The sequence below is a fragment of the Oncorhynchus mykiss genome, chromosome 6 (genome assembly GCF_013265735.2).
Source record: "Oncorhynchus mykiss isolate Arlee chromosome 6, USDA_OmykA_1.1, whole genome shotgun sequence".
NCBI classification, from domain to species: domain Eukaryota; kingdom Metazoa; phylum Chordata; class Actinopteri; order Salmoniformes; family Salmonidae; genus Oncorhynchus; species Oncorhynchus mykiss.
The window spans coordinates 45948298-45967239 of NC_048570.1; the positions used below are offsets into that span (position 1 = coordinate 45948298).

The 18942-nt window shown below is 41.3% G+C and overlaps 1 protein-coding gene and 1 long non-coding RNA gene across 2 annotated transcripts in view; one reads left to right on the plus strand and one right to left on the minus strand.

Annotated features, from left to right (window-relative positions):
• LOC110526038 (metal transporter CNNM4) overlaps positions 1 to 6454 on the minus strand; it is a 38980-nt gene extending 32526 nt beyond the window's left edge. The window contains exon 1 of the mRNA XM_021606629.2: positions 5173 to 6454. Within this exon, the coding sequence (XP_021462304.2) occupies positions 5173 to 6448 (1276 nt within the window). The 5' untranslated portion in view covers positions 6449 to 6454. The remainder of the gene's footprint in view (positions 1 to 5172) is intronic.
• A 3678-nt stretch (positions 6455 to 10132) lies between these two features.
• Positions 10133 to 11002, plus strand: LOC110525032. The gene is made up of 3 exons (XR_002473699.2): positions 10133 to 10174; positions 10386 to 10470; positions 10703 to 11002. It is a non-coding gene; the product is annotated as an uncharacterized LOC110525032 (long non-coding RNA).
• The last annotated feature ends 7940 nt before the right edge of the window (positions 11003 to 18942 follow it).

The following is an 18942-nucleotide window of genomic DNA, read 5'->3' on the forward strand; positions in this document are numbered from 1 at the left end:
TTCTAATGAGACTTGTGGGCATTGTAAATGGAAAGGGTCGTGTCCTTCAAGTGATGGGGTCATAATATTTTATACAGTGCCTTATACATATGCCTTATGCCTTATACAGTGCCCCCTTGAACTTTGCGACCTTTTGCCACATTTAAGGCTTCAAACATAAAGATATAAAACTGTATTTTTTTGTGAAGAATCAACAACAAGTGGGACACAATCATGAAGTGGAACGACATTTATTGGATATTTCAAACTTTTTTAGCACATCAAAAACTGAAAAAATGGGCGTGCAAAATTATTCAGCCCCCTTAAGTTAATACTTTGTAGCGCCACCTTTTGCTGCAATTACAGCTGTAAGTCGCTTGGGGTATGTCTCTATCAGTTTTGCATATCGAGAGACTGAATTTTTTTTCCCATTCCTCCTTGCAAAACAGCTCGAGCTCAGTGAGGTTGGATGGAGAGCATTTGTGAACAGTAGTTTTCAGTTCTTTCCACAGATTCTCGATTCGATTCAGGTCTGGACTTTGACTTGGCCATTCTAACACCTGGATATGTTTATTTTTGAACCATTCCATTGTAGATTTTGCTTTATGTTTTGGATCATTGTCTTGTTGGAAGACAAATCTCCATCCCAGTCTCAGGTCTTTTGCAGACTCCATCAGGTTTTCTTCCAGAAGGGTCCTGTATTTGGCTCCATCCATCTTCCCATCAATTTTAACCATCTTCCCTGTCCCTGCTGAAGAAAAGCAGGCCCAAACCATGATGCTGCCACCACCATGTTTGACAGTGGGGATGGTGTGTTCAGCTGTGTTGCTTTTACGCCAAACATAACATTTTGCATTGTTGCCAAAAAGTTCAATTTTGGTTTCATCTGACCAGAGCACCTTCTTCCACATGTTTGGTGTGTCTCCCAGGTGGCTTGTGGCAAACTTTAAACAACACTTTTTATGGATATCTTTAAGAAATGGCTTTCTTCTTGCCACTCTTCCATAAAGGCCAGATTTGTGCAATATACGACTGATTGTTGTCCTATGGACATAGTCTCCCACCTCAGCTGTAGATCTCTGCAGTTCATCCAGAGTGATCATGGGCCTCTTGGCTGCATCTCTGATCAGTCTTCTCCTTGTATGAGCTGAAAGTTTAGAGGGACGGCCAGGTCCTGGTAGATTTGCAGTGGTCTCATATTCCTTCCATTTCAATATTATCGCTTGCACAGTGCTCCTTGGGATGTTTAAAGCTTGGGAAATCTTTTTGTATCCAAATCCGGCTTTAAACATCTTCACAACAGTATCTCGGACCTGCCTGGTGTGTTCCTTGTTCTTCATGATGCTCTCTGCGCTTTTAACGGACCTCTGAGACTATCACAGTGCAGGTGCATTTATACGGAGACTTGATTACACACAGGTGGATTGTATTTATCATCATTAGTCATTTAGGTCAACATTGGATCATTCAGAGATCCTCACTGAACTTCTGGAGAGAGTTTGCTGCACTGAAAGTAAAGGGGCTGAATAATTTTGCACGCCCAATTTTTCAGTTTTTGATTTGTTAAAAAAGTTTGAAATATCCAATAAATGTCGTTCCACTTCATGATTGTGTCCCACTTGTTGTTGATTCTTCACAAAAAAAATTATGTTATGTCTTTATGTTTGAAGCCTGAAATGTGGCAAAAGGTCGCAAAGTTCAAGGGGGCCAAATACTTTCGCAAGGCACTGTAGCTTAAACCTTTCAAAAGATAGAGCAACATTTGGAGGAAGAAAACAGAAACAGCTGTGTTTATTACAACTGCATCTAGTGGCTACCGGAAGTTACTGACACTACCTGTCACACCCTGATCTGTTTCACCTGTCTTTGTGCTTGTCTCCACCCCCCTCCAGGTGTCTCGGTGTCTGCGAACCATATCGCATTTTGCAGCGTACAGTAGGTTATACCTCTAGTTTACAAGTCCATTCGCACATTGTTCATGCCTATGACATGTGGTAATAATCAATAATGGTGCAATAGCCTACAATTTTCTTGATATTTTGTTTTAATTATTGTACCATCCCTGATTATGTTGTGTATTGTTGATTAAATCAATATTTTTAAACCAAAGAGTATTGTCTGCCAGGGTGAGTGTGTCTGAAGTCGAGGGATCATGCAGTGAAAGAATGGCACCGAAGGAGATAGCTGCCATTTTATGATCCCGTAACCAATTGTGCTATTGTGTATGTTTTTTTTCTTCGCATTATTTGTAACTTATTTTGAATGTAATGTTTCTGCCACTGTGTCTTATGACCGTCACTGGCTTCATCAATAAGTGCATCGATGATGTCGTCCCCACAGTGACCGGTCGTACATACCCCAACCAGAAGCCATGGATTACAGGCAACATCCGTACGGAGCTAAAGGGTAGAGCTGCTGCTTTCAAGGAGTGGGACTCTAACCTGGAAGCTTATAAGAAATCCTGCTATGCCCTCGGACGAACCATCAAACAAGCAAAGCGTCAATACAGGACTAAGATTGAATCGTACTACACCGGCACCGATTCTTGTCGGATGTGGCAGGGCTTGCAAACTATTACAGACTACAAAGGGAAGCAAAGCCGAAAGCTGCCCAGTGACACGAGCCTACCAGATGAGCTAAATTACTTCTATGCTTGCTTCGAGGCAAGTAACACTGAAGCATGCATGAGAGCATCAGCTGTGTGATCACTCTCTCCATAGCCGATGTGAGTAAGACCTTTAAACAGGTCAACATTCACAAGGCCGCAGGGCCAGACGGATTACCAGGACGTGTACTCCGAGCATGCGCTGACCAACTGGCAAGAGTCTTCACAGATATTTTCAACCTGTCCCTGACTGAGTCTGTAATACCAACATGTTTCAAGCAGACCACCATTGTCCCTGTGCCTTAGAACACGAAGGTAACCTGCCTAAATGACTACCGACATGTAGAACTCACGTCTGTAGTTATGAGGTGCTTTGAAAGGATGATCATGGCTCACATCAACACCATTATCCCAGAAACCCTAGACCTACTCCAATCTGCATTACCGCCCCAAAATATCCACTGATGATGCAATATCTATTGCACTCAACACTGCCCTTTCCCACCTGGACAAAAGGAACAACTATGTGAGAATGATATTCATTGACTACAGCTCAGCGTTCAACACCATAGTGTCCTCAAAGCTCATCACTAAGCTAAGGACCCTGGGACGAAACCCCTCCCTCTGCAACTGGATCCTGGACTTCCTAACCAGCCGCCCCCAGGTGGTAAGAGTAGGTAACAACACAATCGCCACGCTGATCCTCAACACGGGGGCCCCTCATGGGTACGTGCTCAGTCCCCTCCTGTACTCCCTGTTCCAACACCATCATTAAGTTTGCCGATGACACAACAGTCGTAGGTGAGACAACCATCAATGATGAGACAGCCTCTAGGGAGGAGGTCAGAGACCTGGCCGTGTGGTGCCAGGACAACAACCTCTCCCTCAACGTGATCAAGACAAAGGAGATGATTGTGAACTACAGGAAAAAGAGGACCGAGCACGCCCCCATTCTCATTGACGGGGCTGCAGTGGAGCAGGTTGAGAGCTTCAAGTTCCTTGGTGTCCACATCACCAACAAACTATCATTGTCCAAACACACTAAGATAGTCATGAAGAGTGCACGGCAAAGCCTATTCCCCCTCAGGAGACTGAAAAGATTTGGCATGGGTCCTCAGATCCTCAAAAGGTTCTACAGCTGCACCATCGAGAACCTTTTGAGGATCTGAGGACCCATGCCAAATCTTTTCAGTGACTGGTTGCATCACTGCCTGGTATGGCATCTGCTCGGCCTCCAACTGTAAGGCACTTCAGAGGGTAGTGCATATAGCCCAGTACATCACTGGGGCCAAGCTTCCTGCCATCCAGGACCTCCTTACCAGGCGGTGTCAGAGGAAGGCCCTAAAAATTCTCAGTCTCCAGCCACCCTAGTCATTGACTGTTCTCTCTGCTACTGCATGGCAAGCGCCACCGGAGCGCCAAGTCTATGTCCAAGAGGCTTCTTAACAGCTTCTACAGATAGCCATAAGACTCCTGAACAGCTTATCAAAAGGCTATCCAGACCCCTCTTTTAAGCTGCTGCTACTCTCTGTTTATTATCTATGCATAGTCACTTTAACTCTACCTACATGTACATATTACATCAGTTACCTTGACTAACCGGTGCCGCCACACATTGACTCTGTAACGGTACCACCTGTATATAGCCTCGTTATTGTTATTTTACTGCTGCCGTTTAATTATTTGTTACTTTTATTTTCTATTTTTTTGTTGAACGTTTTTTTCCTAAAAACATCTTAAAGCATTGTTGTTTAAGGGCTTGTAAGTAAGCATTTCACTGTAACATTTGATTTGATTTGAATCTGCCAACCCTTGTAGGACTATGTTGTTCAAGGTTGAGTGAGATGGTGAGAGTAGAATGGGAATTACAAGGCTGCTGGGGTTCTAATTCTAAATGAATGGAAACATAAACATAGATAAGGTATATGATACGTTTCGACAGTGTGAGAGATCGGATGGGGTAAACCAGGAACAGAGCAGGAAGCATACTCCAGGCAAGAGATACTGAAAACATAAAACAAGCCCACAGAAAAAATCAATAACTACAGCTGCTCTCCAACAACCACTTAAACGTGGCTGAAACTGAGTGAGAGAAAAACATGTTTGTATTTGTGCACAAGTGTCTCTGTCATTTATCAAGTGATCATTTGTCAGACGATCATTTGTCAGGTGAGGGTGAGGTGTGCCACAGTGACCTGTCTCTCTCTCTCTCTCTCGCTCTCACTCACACACACACACACACACACACACACACACACACACACACACACACACACACACACACACACACACACACACACACACACACACACACACACACACACAGAGGAGTTGAATCCTATCACCTCACCTCACATACACACTTCCATCGTAAGAGCCCCCATCCAGCTTGTTGTAAATAACTTGTTTACTGACAAGGTAAACAAACAAATCAATGTGAAACAAAACCACCTTCATTACATCACCCTCACTACTTTCCCTCCCTGTGACCCTGACTGCGTCCCAAATGAGCCCTATGGGCCCTGGTCGAAAGTAGTGCATAGGGAATAGGGTGTCTTTTGGGATTCAGCCCCCGTCTCCAAACAAACCTTTCTTGAACTCCTCCAACATGGAATCCAGCTTGGTGTCATGGAACACGAAGTGGACCGTGTGGTTGTAGAACTTGGTGATAGTCTTCAGCGTCGTACAGTCATCCGGGTCAACGAAAGCCAGGTCCTTGACAAACATGATATCCACAATGTTCGACCGCTCGTGCTCGAACACCGGTATGCGTGTGTACCCGCTCTCCATGATCTCTGACATGGTGTTGAAGTCTAGCACAGCGTCGCTGTGGATCATGAAGGAGTTACTGATCGGTGTCATGACATCTTGAACGGTTTTGGTCCTGAGCTCGAGCGCACCTTGGATCATGTTTAGCTCCTCTTTGACCAGGTCATTGTATGGTTCTGTCACCCTCAACATCTCCACTAGCTTCTCCCGGTTGTACACAGTACCAATCTCCTGGCCCAGGACACAGTCCAGGAGTTTACTGATAGGCCATGACAGGGGGAAGGTGACCAACATGAAGAACTTGGTCACCATAATAGTGTTGGCTCCTACAGCCAACCCGTGGCGAGAGCACAGAGCCTGGGGCACAATCTCCCCAAATATGACAATACTTATAGTGGAGGCGACCACAGCACCCAGGCCTGACCCTATCAAGTCATCCAGAAGGATAGTGAGAGTTGTGTTGACAAGCACATTACCCAGGAGCAACGAGCATAGCAGATAGTTCCCTTTCCTCCGAATGGGATCAATCTTGCTGGCATACCTCTTCTCCTTCTCGGTACCGCAGCTCTGGACTATCCGGAGCTCCATAGGATCCAGGGCCATGAGTCCCAGGTTGAGCCCGCTGAACATACCTGACAGTACCAGCAGGCAGCAGATGAGGATGCACTGGAACCACATAGGAAGCATGGACTTCTTCTCCTCCACCACCCGCAGCCTCCCGTCATCCTCACCCAACAGGTACCACTTGCCATCCTGGCTTTCCTGGACACACAGCCCATACTCCCTCTGGAGCTCGCTCTTCCGGAGAGGTTTGATTTTCAAACTCAGAACCCCCCAGGTTCGGAGGTGGCTCACGTTCATGCCACCCCTGATAACAATATCTTTGCTATAGTCTGCACAAGTCCTGTTAAAAGGAGTATTGTTGCTGGTAACATCACCTTCCTCATGTTCATGGTCGGTGAATCTGATCTGTGATGAGGTGTCAGGAAGAATCTGTAGCCCGTAGAACCTCAGGAAGATGTTGCTCTCTTCTGTTACCTGAATCACCCCATCATTGGTGGTCGTGGCCGGCTTGTCACTCCTCTCCAGCCGCATGCCGAAGATCCGGGTGGGACTACCAGTCTCCGGGACCCCCGTCTCGGCTCCTGTGCCTGCCATCCACCATATGAAAGCTATTAAAGTTAGTGTATATCCCTGCCAGACACTCCAGTCTGTTGCCATGTTTATTTCCCTTTGTGCTAACTGGGAGCTGAGATCACCTACTCATTCTGCACAGCCCGCCCGTCATTAACATAATGCTACTGTGCCTCCAATCCGCATCAGAGACATCACATAATGAATATGAGCGAGCCCCTCTGCTCTTGTTTTTTTTTGTTGCGACAATCAGCAGTTGAAACAATAACAAAGACTTTTCCCCGCCGCTGTTTCAGTAAAAAGCTGAGGGATGGGGCTGTAGAAGTATACCCACTTTCAAATCCATAGACAGAGATATGGATGCAAGGACTGACCATCGATGATATCAAAACTATAGCTTAAACCATGTTTTGAGGCTATATAGCTTGTTAGTTTACATTTACTTTGTTTGCAAACATTTGAGTAAAACAAGCTTATATTTGGGATTCTGATGGGGTACGACAGTTGAAGTAAGCTCATGAGGCATTAATAAGTTATATTCTTCAAGAGTCATTGGGTACATATCATTAATTTATAAGTCTAAAAATGAATGCAGCACTGGACACGCACTGGTTGAATCAATGTTGATTCCACATCATTTCAATGAAATTACCAATGTGGATATTTAACCAACGTGGAATAGACGTCTGTGCCCAGAGAGGCAGATAGCCCCTTCATGGTGGGATGCTAGAATTTATTTGTAATTTTTAAATGAACTACAGGGTATCAAAAGCATTTTTGGCATGGTTTGTTTGTTGTTGTTTTTTTATCAAACACTGTATACTTTTAGTCTGCACATGCTCCTATGCAGCCCATGGCACCCCACCTGGTTGGTAAACAGTACAGTACACCGTTACAAAAAATACCCCCCTCTGATTGGACAGCGATGAGAGAATTTCAGTACTGGGGTATAAAATGTATTTCAAACGGAGTGCGCCCTAACCTGCAATATATTTTGAAACACTTGAAAATAGGCTTGTTTTTACCGACATGTGGGGGCTCATATTGATAGGACAGCTAGTACCTGTACTACAATGTAGATACCCATCTTGTTATGAGGGACTGGAAGCAGGGCATTGTATGGCCTAGTATGTGCCTGGTGCCACCAGGTATGTGCCTGGCCACCAAAGCAGGTCATGATCATGACCTGCTTTGGTGGCCAACACTGTACACAAATGGGATTTCTTGGAAATTAGCTTTCATGGAGTCTTCAGCCAGCTGCCATAATGCAGGAGTCAGGACAAAATAGATGCTAGAAGAGATCCTGGCCCCAGTATGAGTTAGAGGAAAAATAATTAGATTGGGTTCTACTCAATTTGAACCGTTTACAACTCCCCTATTTCCATCCTGTGTGTGAAGTATTGTGGCTTATGTCTCAGTGTTAGTTTGCCCCCTTGTGCACAAACCACAGAAAGACACCACAGGTTCTCTTGGCCAGAGTTGGGGTCCATTCCTGTATTGTCAGTTGAATGTAATTTCTCCATAGGAGTGCAATTTAATTCTGAATGGACTAGTTTCTTTTACTTTGAACATTCACCCCATTACCAAATGAAAAACTACAGACAGTGTAACTCTAGAGTTGTTACAGCAGATACATACGTGGAGGTGATGACCATACTATGTGTATGTATGTATGTATGTTCACTGTATTGGAAAACAAACTGTTTTTTATTTTTTTTACTTTCCGTGACCAAACATTTGATCACTTAATTTATAGTCTGTAAATGTTAGGATGTCTTACCACCTGTAAGGGATGAATTCTGTCTTGACAAATCCCCCACCGGTCATAGACTTTCAGTTAAACGCCTAGTTTTGATTTACATTTGGTAGAGTTGTGAACTAATGTGAATTCAACGTGAAATCAACAACAAAAGTCACCATGTCATTGGATTTGGAATACAATTATGAAATGCCCTTACGTTGATGTTTTTGAAAATGTTGATGTTGTTTCAACGTCATCACATCGATTTTTCTGGTTGAAATCAACTGTGCCACGAGTCCGACCGAGGGTGGCTTCCCTTCCCGGTCGGGTTGCGCTCGGCGGTCATCGTCACCGGCCTATTAGCTGCCACTGATTGTCTTTCCTCCCCCTCCTTGTATGTTTATTGTTAGCACCTGTGCGTGAATCATTAGTTGGGCTTTATTAGACAGTTTCTTTTTGCGGGATTAATTATTGTGACCTTCGGTTATGTAGTAGAGGAACGTGGTTGTTCCTGGTCGTGTATTCTGCTGTACTATTTTCGTCCCCCGTGTTTGGGGCATTTTGGTTTTGAGCACCCAGTGTTGCGTTAGCATTGCACTCTTTGTTTCCTGCGTCTGACTCCACACCCGCGACACCCGGAGCGTTACAATTTGTCACATGTGCCCAATACAACAGGTGTAGACTTTGCCGTGAAATACTTACTAACGAGCCCTTTGCCAACAATGCAGAGTTAAAAAGGTCCTAAAGCACACCGCTGCCTTGTTTTGTATCACATTTCAATTATAAAACTGGGGGGGACAAACATGCTATTTCAGAATGTGGCAGGGACATTCACAGTTCTTATGTGAGTAAAGTCATACGGTATATTTAAAAAATCACGAGAGCTGTGATGGAAACCGGAAGTTTCGGTCCAATTTTACAAGTGCCAAATGTTGATATAATAACCATTTTATCGAAGTAAACTTGGAGTCACGTGATGACTTGCTGTGTGGTCCTCCCAGTATGACTTGGGAAACCATGCAGTTTAGGTTATTAAGCTAAATATTAAATAAATGATGATGGATGTCACAGGGTGGTGAAAGTGAGCTTGATGATCCTTTCCAATAAATGTTGAGGGTCTTATTCTGGTGACGTGATGATTGACAGATAAAAATATTCTTGCTGTTATCCATAATAATCTCATCACGTAGACTAACCTGCCCGCAGAGCCCACACTGTATCTGCGAACTGTTGGCTAAAACGCATGTACCAAGACTAGACTAGGCACATTTACTATTTAACACAGCAGTTTTTGTGACAAAACTATCGGTGGAGTTCATAATTCAATGGAAACACGTTAAAAAAGTACATTTTGTGTGCACTATGTCATCACACATGGATTTTTTATCTACAACAAGTCAGTTTGGTGGAAACACCACTGGTGGGAAAATGCATATTTTCTTCATTATGATTTTAGAATATTTGCATGAAAATTTGTCGCCAATTGGATGGAAATCTAGTTATGGACTGACCAGGTGAAAGCTATGATTCCTTATTGATGCCACTTGTTAAATCCACTTCAATCATTGTAGATGAAGGGGAGGAGACAGGTTAAAGAAGGATTTTTAAGACAATTGAGACATGGATTGTGTATGTGTGCCATTCAGAGGGTGAATGGGAAAGACAAAAGATTTAAGTGCCTGAACGGGGTATGGTAGTAGATCAAAAACTGCAATGTAGTCAAGAACTGCAATGCCGCTGGGTTTTTCACGCTCAACAGTTTCCCGTGTGTATCAAGAATGGTCCACCACCCAAAGGACATCCAGCCAACTTGACACAACTGTGGGAATTAGAGTCAACATGGGCCAGCATCCCTGTGGAATTCTTTCGACACCTTGTAGAATCCATACCCCAACGAATTGAGGCTGTTCTGAGGCCAAAAGGAGGAGCAACTGAATATTAGGAAGGTGTTCCTAAGTTTTGTACACTCAGTGTATAGTACTGTACAAATATGGTGTAGATATGCCAGACTGTTTTTAGTTTATAGATCCCTTTTGTCTCTATCCAATCAGGTTTCTCCATGCCTGTCTGAGAGTCTACTCAGGTGCATAGGGTGCTTCTTAACTGGTATGTTTTCTTCTAAACTGTCTGATTTCAATTGTGTTTCTGTGTTGACAGTGTGGACCATCTACGCCCTAGCTGCACTCCTGACTCTGACAGTCATAGCCATGGTGGCTAAACTACTACTGCATATTACAGTGAAGTAGGTATTACATTTTACAGTTTGATGTAAATTATGGACAATAACATTGTATTGTACTAATGCCTCAAGTGTAACAAAGTGTAGTTTATTGCATGTAATGTATTTTTAACACTGAGAGCCCTACCAAGCAATTAATTTGGTCATTTTCGACCAAATTAGCAGTTACTGCTTGGTAGTGCAGCCATAGCTAGCACAGGTGGTTACCTCTCTTCTCCCTTCTGTTTCTGTAAAGAAGTGATGTAACATGGAGATATGGCCGTGTGGGAACACAAACCCTAACCAGCCTGGTCACCTGTGAGCTGCAAGTCAATATTCAACGTCCATCCATTTCTGATGTCAGGAGATGATGTAAAAACCGTCCACTAGGGGTAAATGAGCGTTGTTATCTTCAAGAAGTTTTCAGTTTTGCTCGAGCGTTCTGAACAGGGATGGCGGATGGCGTAAGCGACTGCCTCTGATTCCAAAGGTTGTAAATTCAAATCCAGCGATAGAAAGTTGTTTTTGAGAATAAAAAAATTAAGCCTAACCCAAACCTTAAGCATCTGCCTCTGATTCCAAAAGTAATTTAGAATCCAGTGATGGAAAGTCGTCTTTGATTTTAAATGAAGTTTATCCCTAAACTTAACTCTTACCTTAACCATTTGGAGTTAATGCCTAAACTTAACCTTAAACACTTGAAGTTTGCAACAACATCGAAATTTGACGTTTGAGAAACATGAATGAATGTCTAAGTCTGATGTGAGACTGTGAGCTAGTTGCCCTATCAAGGTGTATCAATTTAACCTTTTTTTTAATTATTATTATTTCTAACTGATATGAAATATACGGTCTTGATGCTTCCAAAACCATACTGCAAACAATGCATGTTAATGTTCAGACCGAGCGTCGGGGATCTCTCTTATGTGTAATGTAATGGAACCGAGAGTCATTATCAAGGGCTAGATGCTGTCATGGTGGAATAAGTCCCCCAGTTCCAGTGCCTTCAGGAAGTATTCACACCCTTTGACTTTTTCCACAGCCTGTTACAGACTGAATTTAAAATCGATTACACTTTGATTTTTGGTCACTAGCCTACCCCCATAATGTCAAAGTGGAATTATGTTTTTCAAAATGTTTACAAATTAATAAAAAATGAAAAGCTGAAATGTTTTGAGTCAATAAGTATTCAACCCCTTTGTTACGACAAGCCTACATTAGTTCAGGAGTAAAAATGTGCTTACCAAGTCACATAAGTTGCATGGACTAATAATAGTGTTTTTTTTAATGACTACTTAATCTCTGTACTCCACACGTACAATTATCTGTACGGTCACTCAGTCGAACAGTGAACTTCAAACACAGATTCAACCACAAAGACCAGGGAGGATTTCCTGATGCCTCGCAAAGAAGGGCACTTACTGGTAGATGGGTTAAAAAAAAAAAAGCAGACATTGAATATCCCTTTGCGCATGGTGAAGTTATAGATTACACTTTGGAAGGTGTATCAACACAACCAAACACTGCAAAGATACAGCCGTCCTTCCTAACTCCAGAGAGTTAGGAAAATCTATGGAAAGACCTGAAAATGGTTGTCTAGCGTTGATCAGCAACCATTGCAAATGTTGCACAATCCAGGTGTGGAAAGCTCTTAAACATTTCCAAAAAGACTCACAGCTGTAATCACTGTCAATGATGATTCTAACATGTATTGACTCAGTGGGTTGAATACTTATCTAATCAAGATAGTGTTTTAATTTTCATTAATATTTTACAGATGACATTAGAGTATTTTGTGTACATCATTGACAACATGACAATTAAATCAATTGTAATCTCACATTGCAAAACAACAATGTGGAAAAAGTCAAGGGGGTGTGAATCTTTTCTGAAGGAACTAAGCTAGACAAAAAAATGATTTTTAGCCACAATAGTGGAATTTGCTGTTCGCCTTAGTAATTGTTAGTGAGATGAGACGTGGGGCCATAATATAAATAACAGTTTAGCTAGCTATAAATGTATATGGATACAATGTAATTTGTCATTGCCATACTTTTAATTAGCTCTGTTGTCATTTACAGACATTAATTCGATGTAGACAAACTGATACATGAATCCTAAATGCAGGTACCATTTTACTAACTTCTGCGGTAACTTTAAACATCAAGACAACACTTAGACACTTAGTAAATGCAAATGTCATGTCCAGGGTGAATACATTTTTAATCATATACATCATGCATCTTACTGGTGTATCAACTAAAATATACACTGAGTGTACCAAACATTAGGAACATTAATAGACAAGAACAGCTCAAGGACAGAACTACATCAATTTAAAGACACATGTAGACACATATCAATACATACACAAACTATCTAGGTCAAATAGGGGAGAGGCATTGAGCCGTGAGGTGTTGACATAATGGTTGCGAGACAGAGACTGTTGCTGTACTCCCAGGTAAGGCCCTTGCTTCTGGTACCATTAAAGGCCACAGTATTCAGTCAGGCAGCTTGAAGAAGGTGTGTCACCATCCAGGCCACCATCTATTGGTCTATTCACTGTGTTGGCAGGATGTTTTAATCTTTAGCAATAATTTATGCTGTATCTGGAAAAGGACTGTGTCAATTTCTGAAAGTGAAAACAATGGCAAATTGTCGTGGACCAGTTAGCAGAATGATTGAATTCAACAATGCTTTGCATCAACTTTTCCTCCCAACCTAAATATGCCCAGAAATTCTGAAACGTTGTCTAAGACAGGCTACAAAAAAAATGAAATTAGAGTATTTACAGTAGCTTACTAAGGCCAGCTTCAATGCAAAATATAAATTGTTTACCTGTTAAATTCAACTGTATACCGTATTTAATCCGCGCTACCTATGATATTGCAAAACCTGAAATACATAGCCCATCTATTTACTAGGCTACTATACAGTAGTCCAAATAATGAGAGATGCGCATGATCATTTGTTGAATGGCTCCTTAGGAAATATGAATCCAACATGGCCAGAAAAGCTGAGGAATGTATTCTGCAATGGTTATAAAAATAAAATAAATAGGAAAAAGATTGCTGTCTAATTATTTTAGATTCTAAAAATAAAACAGATGTTTGCTCTTCTCACTAATGGCAAGTGGCTGCATTCTTGTTAATAGGTTTTCCTGTTTTTTGTGAATAAGCTTTTCATCATATTTGTACAAAATACTTACTTGCCAGCTTGCAATATAACATTTAAATCACGAACAGATGTGCGTATGCATAGTCTAACGTTTGCGGGGAGGTGAGCATATTCTTACGTCAAATAAAATGTTTATAAATACCAACTTCTGCGTGAAAACTGCTGCACCCACATTTTGGGGTATATTTTATATATAAATGAGGCCCAGGTGTGTTGAATTTAGGCAATCACTGAACTGATCAATTAGCTCAGTCAGGGCTGCACTCGAATATATAAAACGTAATTGCTTCAAGCCACACCCCACACACCCACCAAACGGAGCAAAGGTATCTCAAAGTTTGTTCAAGAACGTTTTGTACAAACCGTTCCGCAACAAAGAAAATGTTCAAGCCAAATGAATGCACCCCTGGTGTGGTGCCTAATTGTAACAAAATCCTGCCGTACTCCAGGAACAGGGATGCGTGGTGAAACGAATGCTGTGCAAGGTATTGGGAAACAGCTTTCGTTCAGGGCCCACATTCACAAAGTGTCTCAGAATAGGGATAGTGATCTAGGATAACCTCCCCCTTGTCAACGTATTTGTATTCTGTGTGAATGCAAAACTGAAACAAACTTGACAACTTTAAGTCACCAATAGATCAATAAACAGGCAGGTGAAGAAAATAGTTTGACAAAAAGTGTTCAATAGTCAGTAACTAGCTAGCCTTTAAAATATAGCTAGTTGTTATTTTCTAGAAAACTATCCACAGTCCACTAAAGTGAACTCTGATGGTGGGAGTAAACTAACGTTAGCTAGCTTTCCCCCAGTTTCAAGACAGCTGGTTAGTTAATGGCATTTCCATCAACTTCATCTTCATGAACAAGCTGGTAATATGGAGAAGCGTTGTTTTCAGCAGTGGCCAGGTTTGCCAGGTCAAGCAAAAACTTATAGGCCAATGACCACTCAATAGCCGCCCAAAAGACCTGAAAACTAGCCCAATAATTGTTTTTTTCACAGCAAGAGAGGAGTTGCCATATCTATACAATAAACCATTTTTCCATAACATTACCGAGCCTATTAAGAATGAATATCATAGTGTTTCAAACCGACTTGTAGCCCGTAACAAAAAGGAAGACACAGCGGAAATAAAGAAATAACATGCATATATTTATTAAATAAAGTAACCTATATACAAGTAACAATGGTGTGTGAAGTCGGTAGTGTACGTGAGTGGATGCGTGCATATGCAGCCCCCCTCTGTCGTACAATAGGGACAAGCGAACTCTGGGACATCTGTTATTCCAGATAAATATAGTGAACATATTTTTAAGCCTTGTAAAAGACGGATGGCGGTGGCGGCAAGGGAATGTTCTGAAATAGATACAACAGTTTTGGGAGGACATTTATTTTCAGAATGTTAATCCGGCCAATTAAAGATGACCATCCATCTATCGATTGAGTTATTGAATCTACGACAGGGTCATAGTTAGTTGAGACTATGCGGTCCATCTCTGCCACAATACGAATGCCAAGATATGTAAAGCATTCCATTGCATAAAAAAACAAGTAAGAGGTGTAGGTCTATGTCTTTCCTCCTTTTGTATCATAATTGAGGATTTTGCACTATTTATTTTGTATCCCGGGTATAACCCAAACTCTTTGATTAGGTCCAGAAGTGCGGGTATGGAATTGCACAAGTCTGTAAGAAACAAAATTACATTATCTGCATAAAGGGCAATTCGATGTTCCATGTGATCTATTCTGATACCTGAAATATTGGGGTGGGACCTAACAGCTATGGCTAGAGGCTCAATGGCTAGAATAAACAGGAGAGGAGAAAGAGAGCAGCCCTGCTTAACACCCCTGCAGATGTTCAAAGGTTTAGATACCATATTAGCAGTAAGGATCTCTGCAGTGGGATTTGTATATAGTATCTTTATCCATTTACAAAAGCTCTCACCACAACCAAAACGAGTTAACACTTCAAAGAGGTAGAGCCACTCAACCCTGTCGAAGGCCTTCTCTGTGTCCAACGACAGGATCGCAGAGTCTGACGACCCAATTCTTGCATGTAGAACATTTAGCACTCTCCTAACATTATGAAATCCTTAACAACCTTGAATAAAGCCATTTTGGTCTCTACCCACCACATCCGGGACAGAACCCTCCAACCTCCTCGCAAGTGCTTTACAAAGAACCTTAGTGTCAGAATTCAAAAGTGAAATTGCACGATAGGAATCACATTTGGTATGCAGCTTTCCAGGTTTAAGGAGTAGAGTGATTAGAGCTCCTCTCAAAGAACGGGGCAGGAGACCATTTTCGTAAGATTCCAAATACATCTCCAGGAAGGGAGTGCAGTTTGTTCTTCTTCAGGCTAGGGTATATTTTTCTCCACTTCCTCTCTGACTGACGTGCCCAAAATAAACTGCCTGTTACTCAGGCCCAGAAGCCAGGATAAGCATATAAGTGGTACCATTGGATAGAAAGCACTTTGAAGATTGTAGAAATGTTAACATAATGTATGAGACTATAACACAATTAATATGGTAGGAGAAAATCCAAAGAAAAACTAACTGGATTTTTTTTTGGAGAGCCCATGCTCTTACATTGGAAAGCTATGGGGCAAATGCAATTCTAGCTCCCAGATTGCAATTCCTATGGCTTCCACTAGATGTCAACAGTCTTTGTTCAAGGTTTCAGGCTTGTTTCTTCTTCTTTTGGTACTGGAAGTCAGAGTTGGAAATCAGTCTGTGCACGCGTGATGACGAGGACACGCACCTGCTAATTTTACTTTCCTATTGAACATACTTCTTTCCGTATGAAATATTATAGTTTAATTACATTTTAGGGTACCTGAGGATTAAATAGAATTGTATTTTGACTTGTTTTATTAAAGTTTATTGGTAGCTTTTTGGATTCCTTTCTCTGCATGTTGAACGATTGGATTACTCAAATCGATGGCACCAACTAAACAGACTTTTTGAGATATAAAGAATGATTTTATCTAACAAAACGACCATGCATGTTGTAGCTGGGACCCTTTGGATTGAAAATCAGAGGAAGATCTTCATAAAGTAAGTGAATATTTAATCGCTATTTGTGTTTTTTATGAAGCCTGTGCTGGTTGAAAAATATTTGATGTGGGTCGCCGTCCTCAAACAATCGCATGGCATGCTTTCGCTGTAAAAACCTGTAAATCGTACAATGCAGTTAGATTAACAATAATTTAACTGATATAAGACACTTGTATGTACATCATTTTTACAATTATTTATTTGAATTGCGCGCCCTTCAATTTCACCAGAAGTTGTCAACAGGTGTCCCACTGGCGGGACACCTAGCCCTAAGAAGTTTTTTTAAATCTCTTGTAAATGTCAGTGGGCAGCCCATCTGAGCCAGATGACCTCCCCGCCCTCATACTATCAATTGCTTTGCATGCAATTGCATGTGGACATTTCCTCCACAGTCAGCTCAGCGTGAAGAATATCCTGAGATTTATCTGAAATATTGGGAAACTCCCAATCTATCTAAAAAGCTAGCTTGGGTATCAGTTTCAGAAGGATACTCTGATGCATATGATTTTTCATAAAATTAAAGGTATTGTTTATCTCCCGGGGGTCTACTGTCACAGCTCCACCTGCATCCTGAATTTAATTGATTGCTCTCTCTGCTTGCTGCATTTTCATTCGTCAGGCTAACAGCTTTCCAGCTTTTTCACCCTGGTCATAATATGTTTGGTTTAGTCTCAATAAGCTTGCTGCAGCTCTACCCGCAGAAATTCTGTTATATTGAGCCCTGAGCAAGAGCAACTCCTTGTGTGCACCTGTGGAATTAATGAGGAAAATGTCTCTCTCCAGAGTTTTAATTTTGGGTTCAAGTATTTTTTTTACTTGGAGCTGGTGAAATGTATAATTTGACCCTTTATGAAAGCTTTAAAGGCTTTAAAGTCTGTGTTGTATTAATTGAAAAGTATAGGTCAATTTGCTGTCCAATATATTCTTTAAAACTTGTATCTCGCAGCCATTTAGGTTGGAAGCGCCATTTAGGTGGGTCACCTTCTAAATTAGTATTGGAATATATAAGAGATGCTGGAGCATGGTCAGATGACAATACTGTCATAAAAGCTATCTTCAATTTTAGAGCGTAATGCTGCTGAGATATTTAAAAAAAATAGTCAATTCGAGAATAGGTCTGGTGAGTGCTAGAGTAACAGGAGTATTCCACATCATCTGGTTTCATTTCTCTGCAAATCTCTATTAAGTTTAAATCCTTCATAAAATGCTGTATGGTTTTCCTAGATTGGGTGTGGGAGTAGTTCGAACCCGAGGTGTGATCTTTAACAGGATCTAAAGTGCAATTAAAGTCTCCTGCAAAAATATTAATTACCTGGAAGTGTGGAAAGGTTTAAAAACAAATCGTTAAACAAGTTAGTCATCTTCGTTGGGACCATACACATTAATTAAATTTAACTGCTCGGACAGCAAGGTATCCCGTATAATAATGTATCTGCTGGCGGGATCACAAATTGTTTGCAATATCTGATATGGAATGGATTTGTGGATAAGAATAATAACTTTCCTTGCATGGGAACTAAATGAGGCTGCAATGACCTGCCCAGGCCACCTCTTGCATATCTTAGGAATGTCGCCAGATAGTAGATTTGATTCTTGCAAAAATATGATCTTCGCCTGAAGTTGTTTTAATCTACTTACTACCTGTTTTATTTTGCCAATTTTATTTAATCCCCTACAGTTCCAGGATGTAAATTTAACCTTAAGACTATGAGTCATCGAATTTACCAACTAAAACATTGCCCCATCAGAGGATCAGCCTAATATACCAATAGACCTCTGTTACCATCATAAACAAAAACACAAAAACACATGCCAATCAACCACGAACGTGTGATTAACCCCAAAGTCTCGAACAGACCTCCCTCCTGATAGAGGAGGTGCAACGAAGAAGAGTAGTAATATGTTCGGACTCTGCATCAGTTCTGTGTAGTTTAAGATCTGGAAAGTCAGAATGTGAGGATTAATGGTTAGAAATAATGATGCTGTCCAATTCTGTTGGATTCCGGCTCGTACAGGTGTTTATGGAAATTATATAGTAGATATAATAGCAAAACGAACCCTGAAATACAATATTGTGGAAAAATGGGTTAGATTGCTGTCAGAGACAATGGGATGAAAGTAGTAAGGGCATACAGTTTTATAGTACAAGGAAATCTTTACAGGAGATATTGTCATATAATGGAAAAAGAAATGATGAGGATATGTTGTGTAGGATGAGATTAGCGCGTACGGGATTGTATTAATCTTTGTAATTGATAGGGAAAC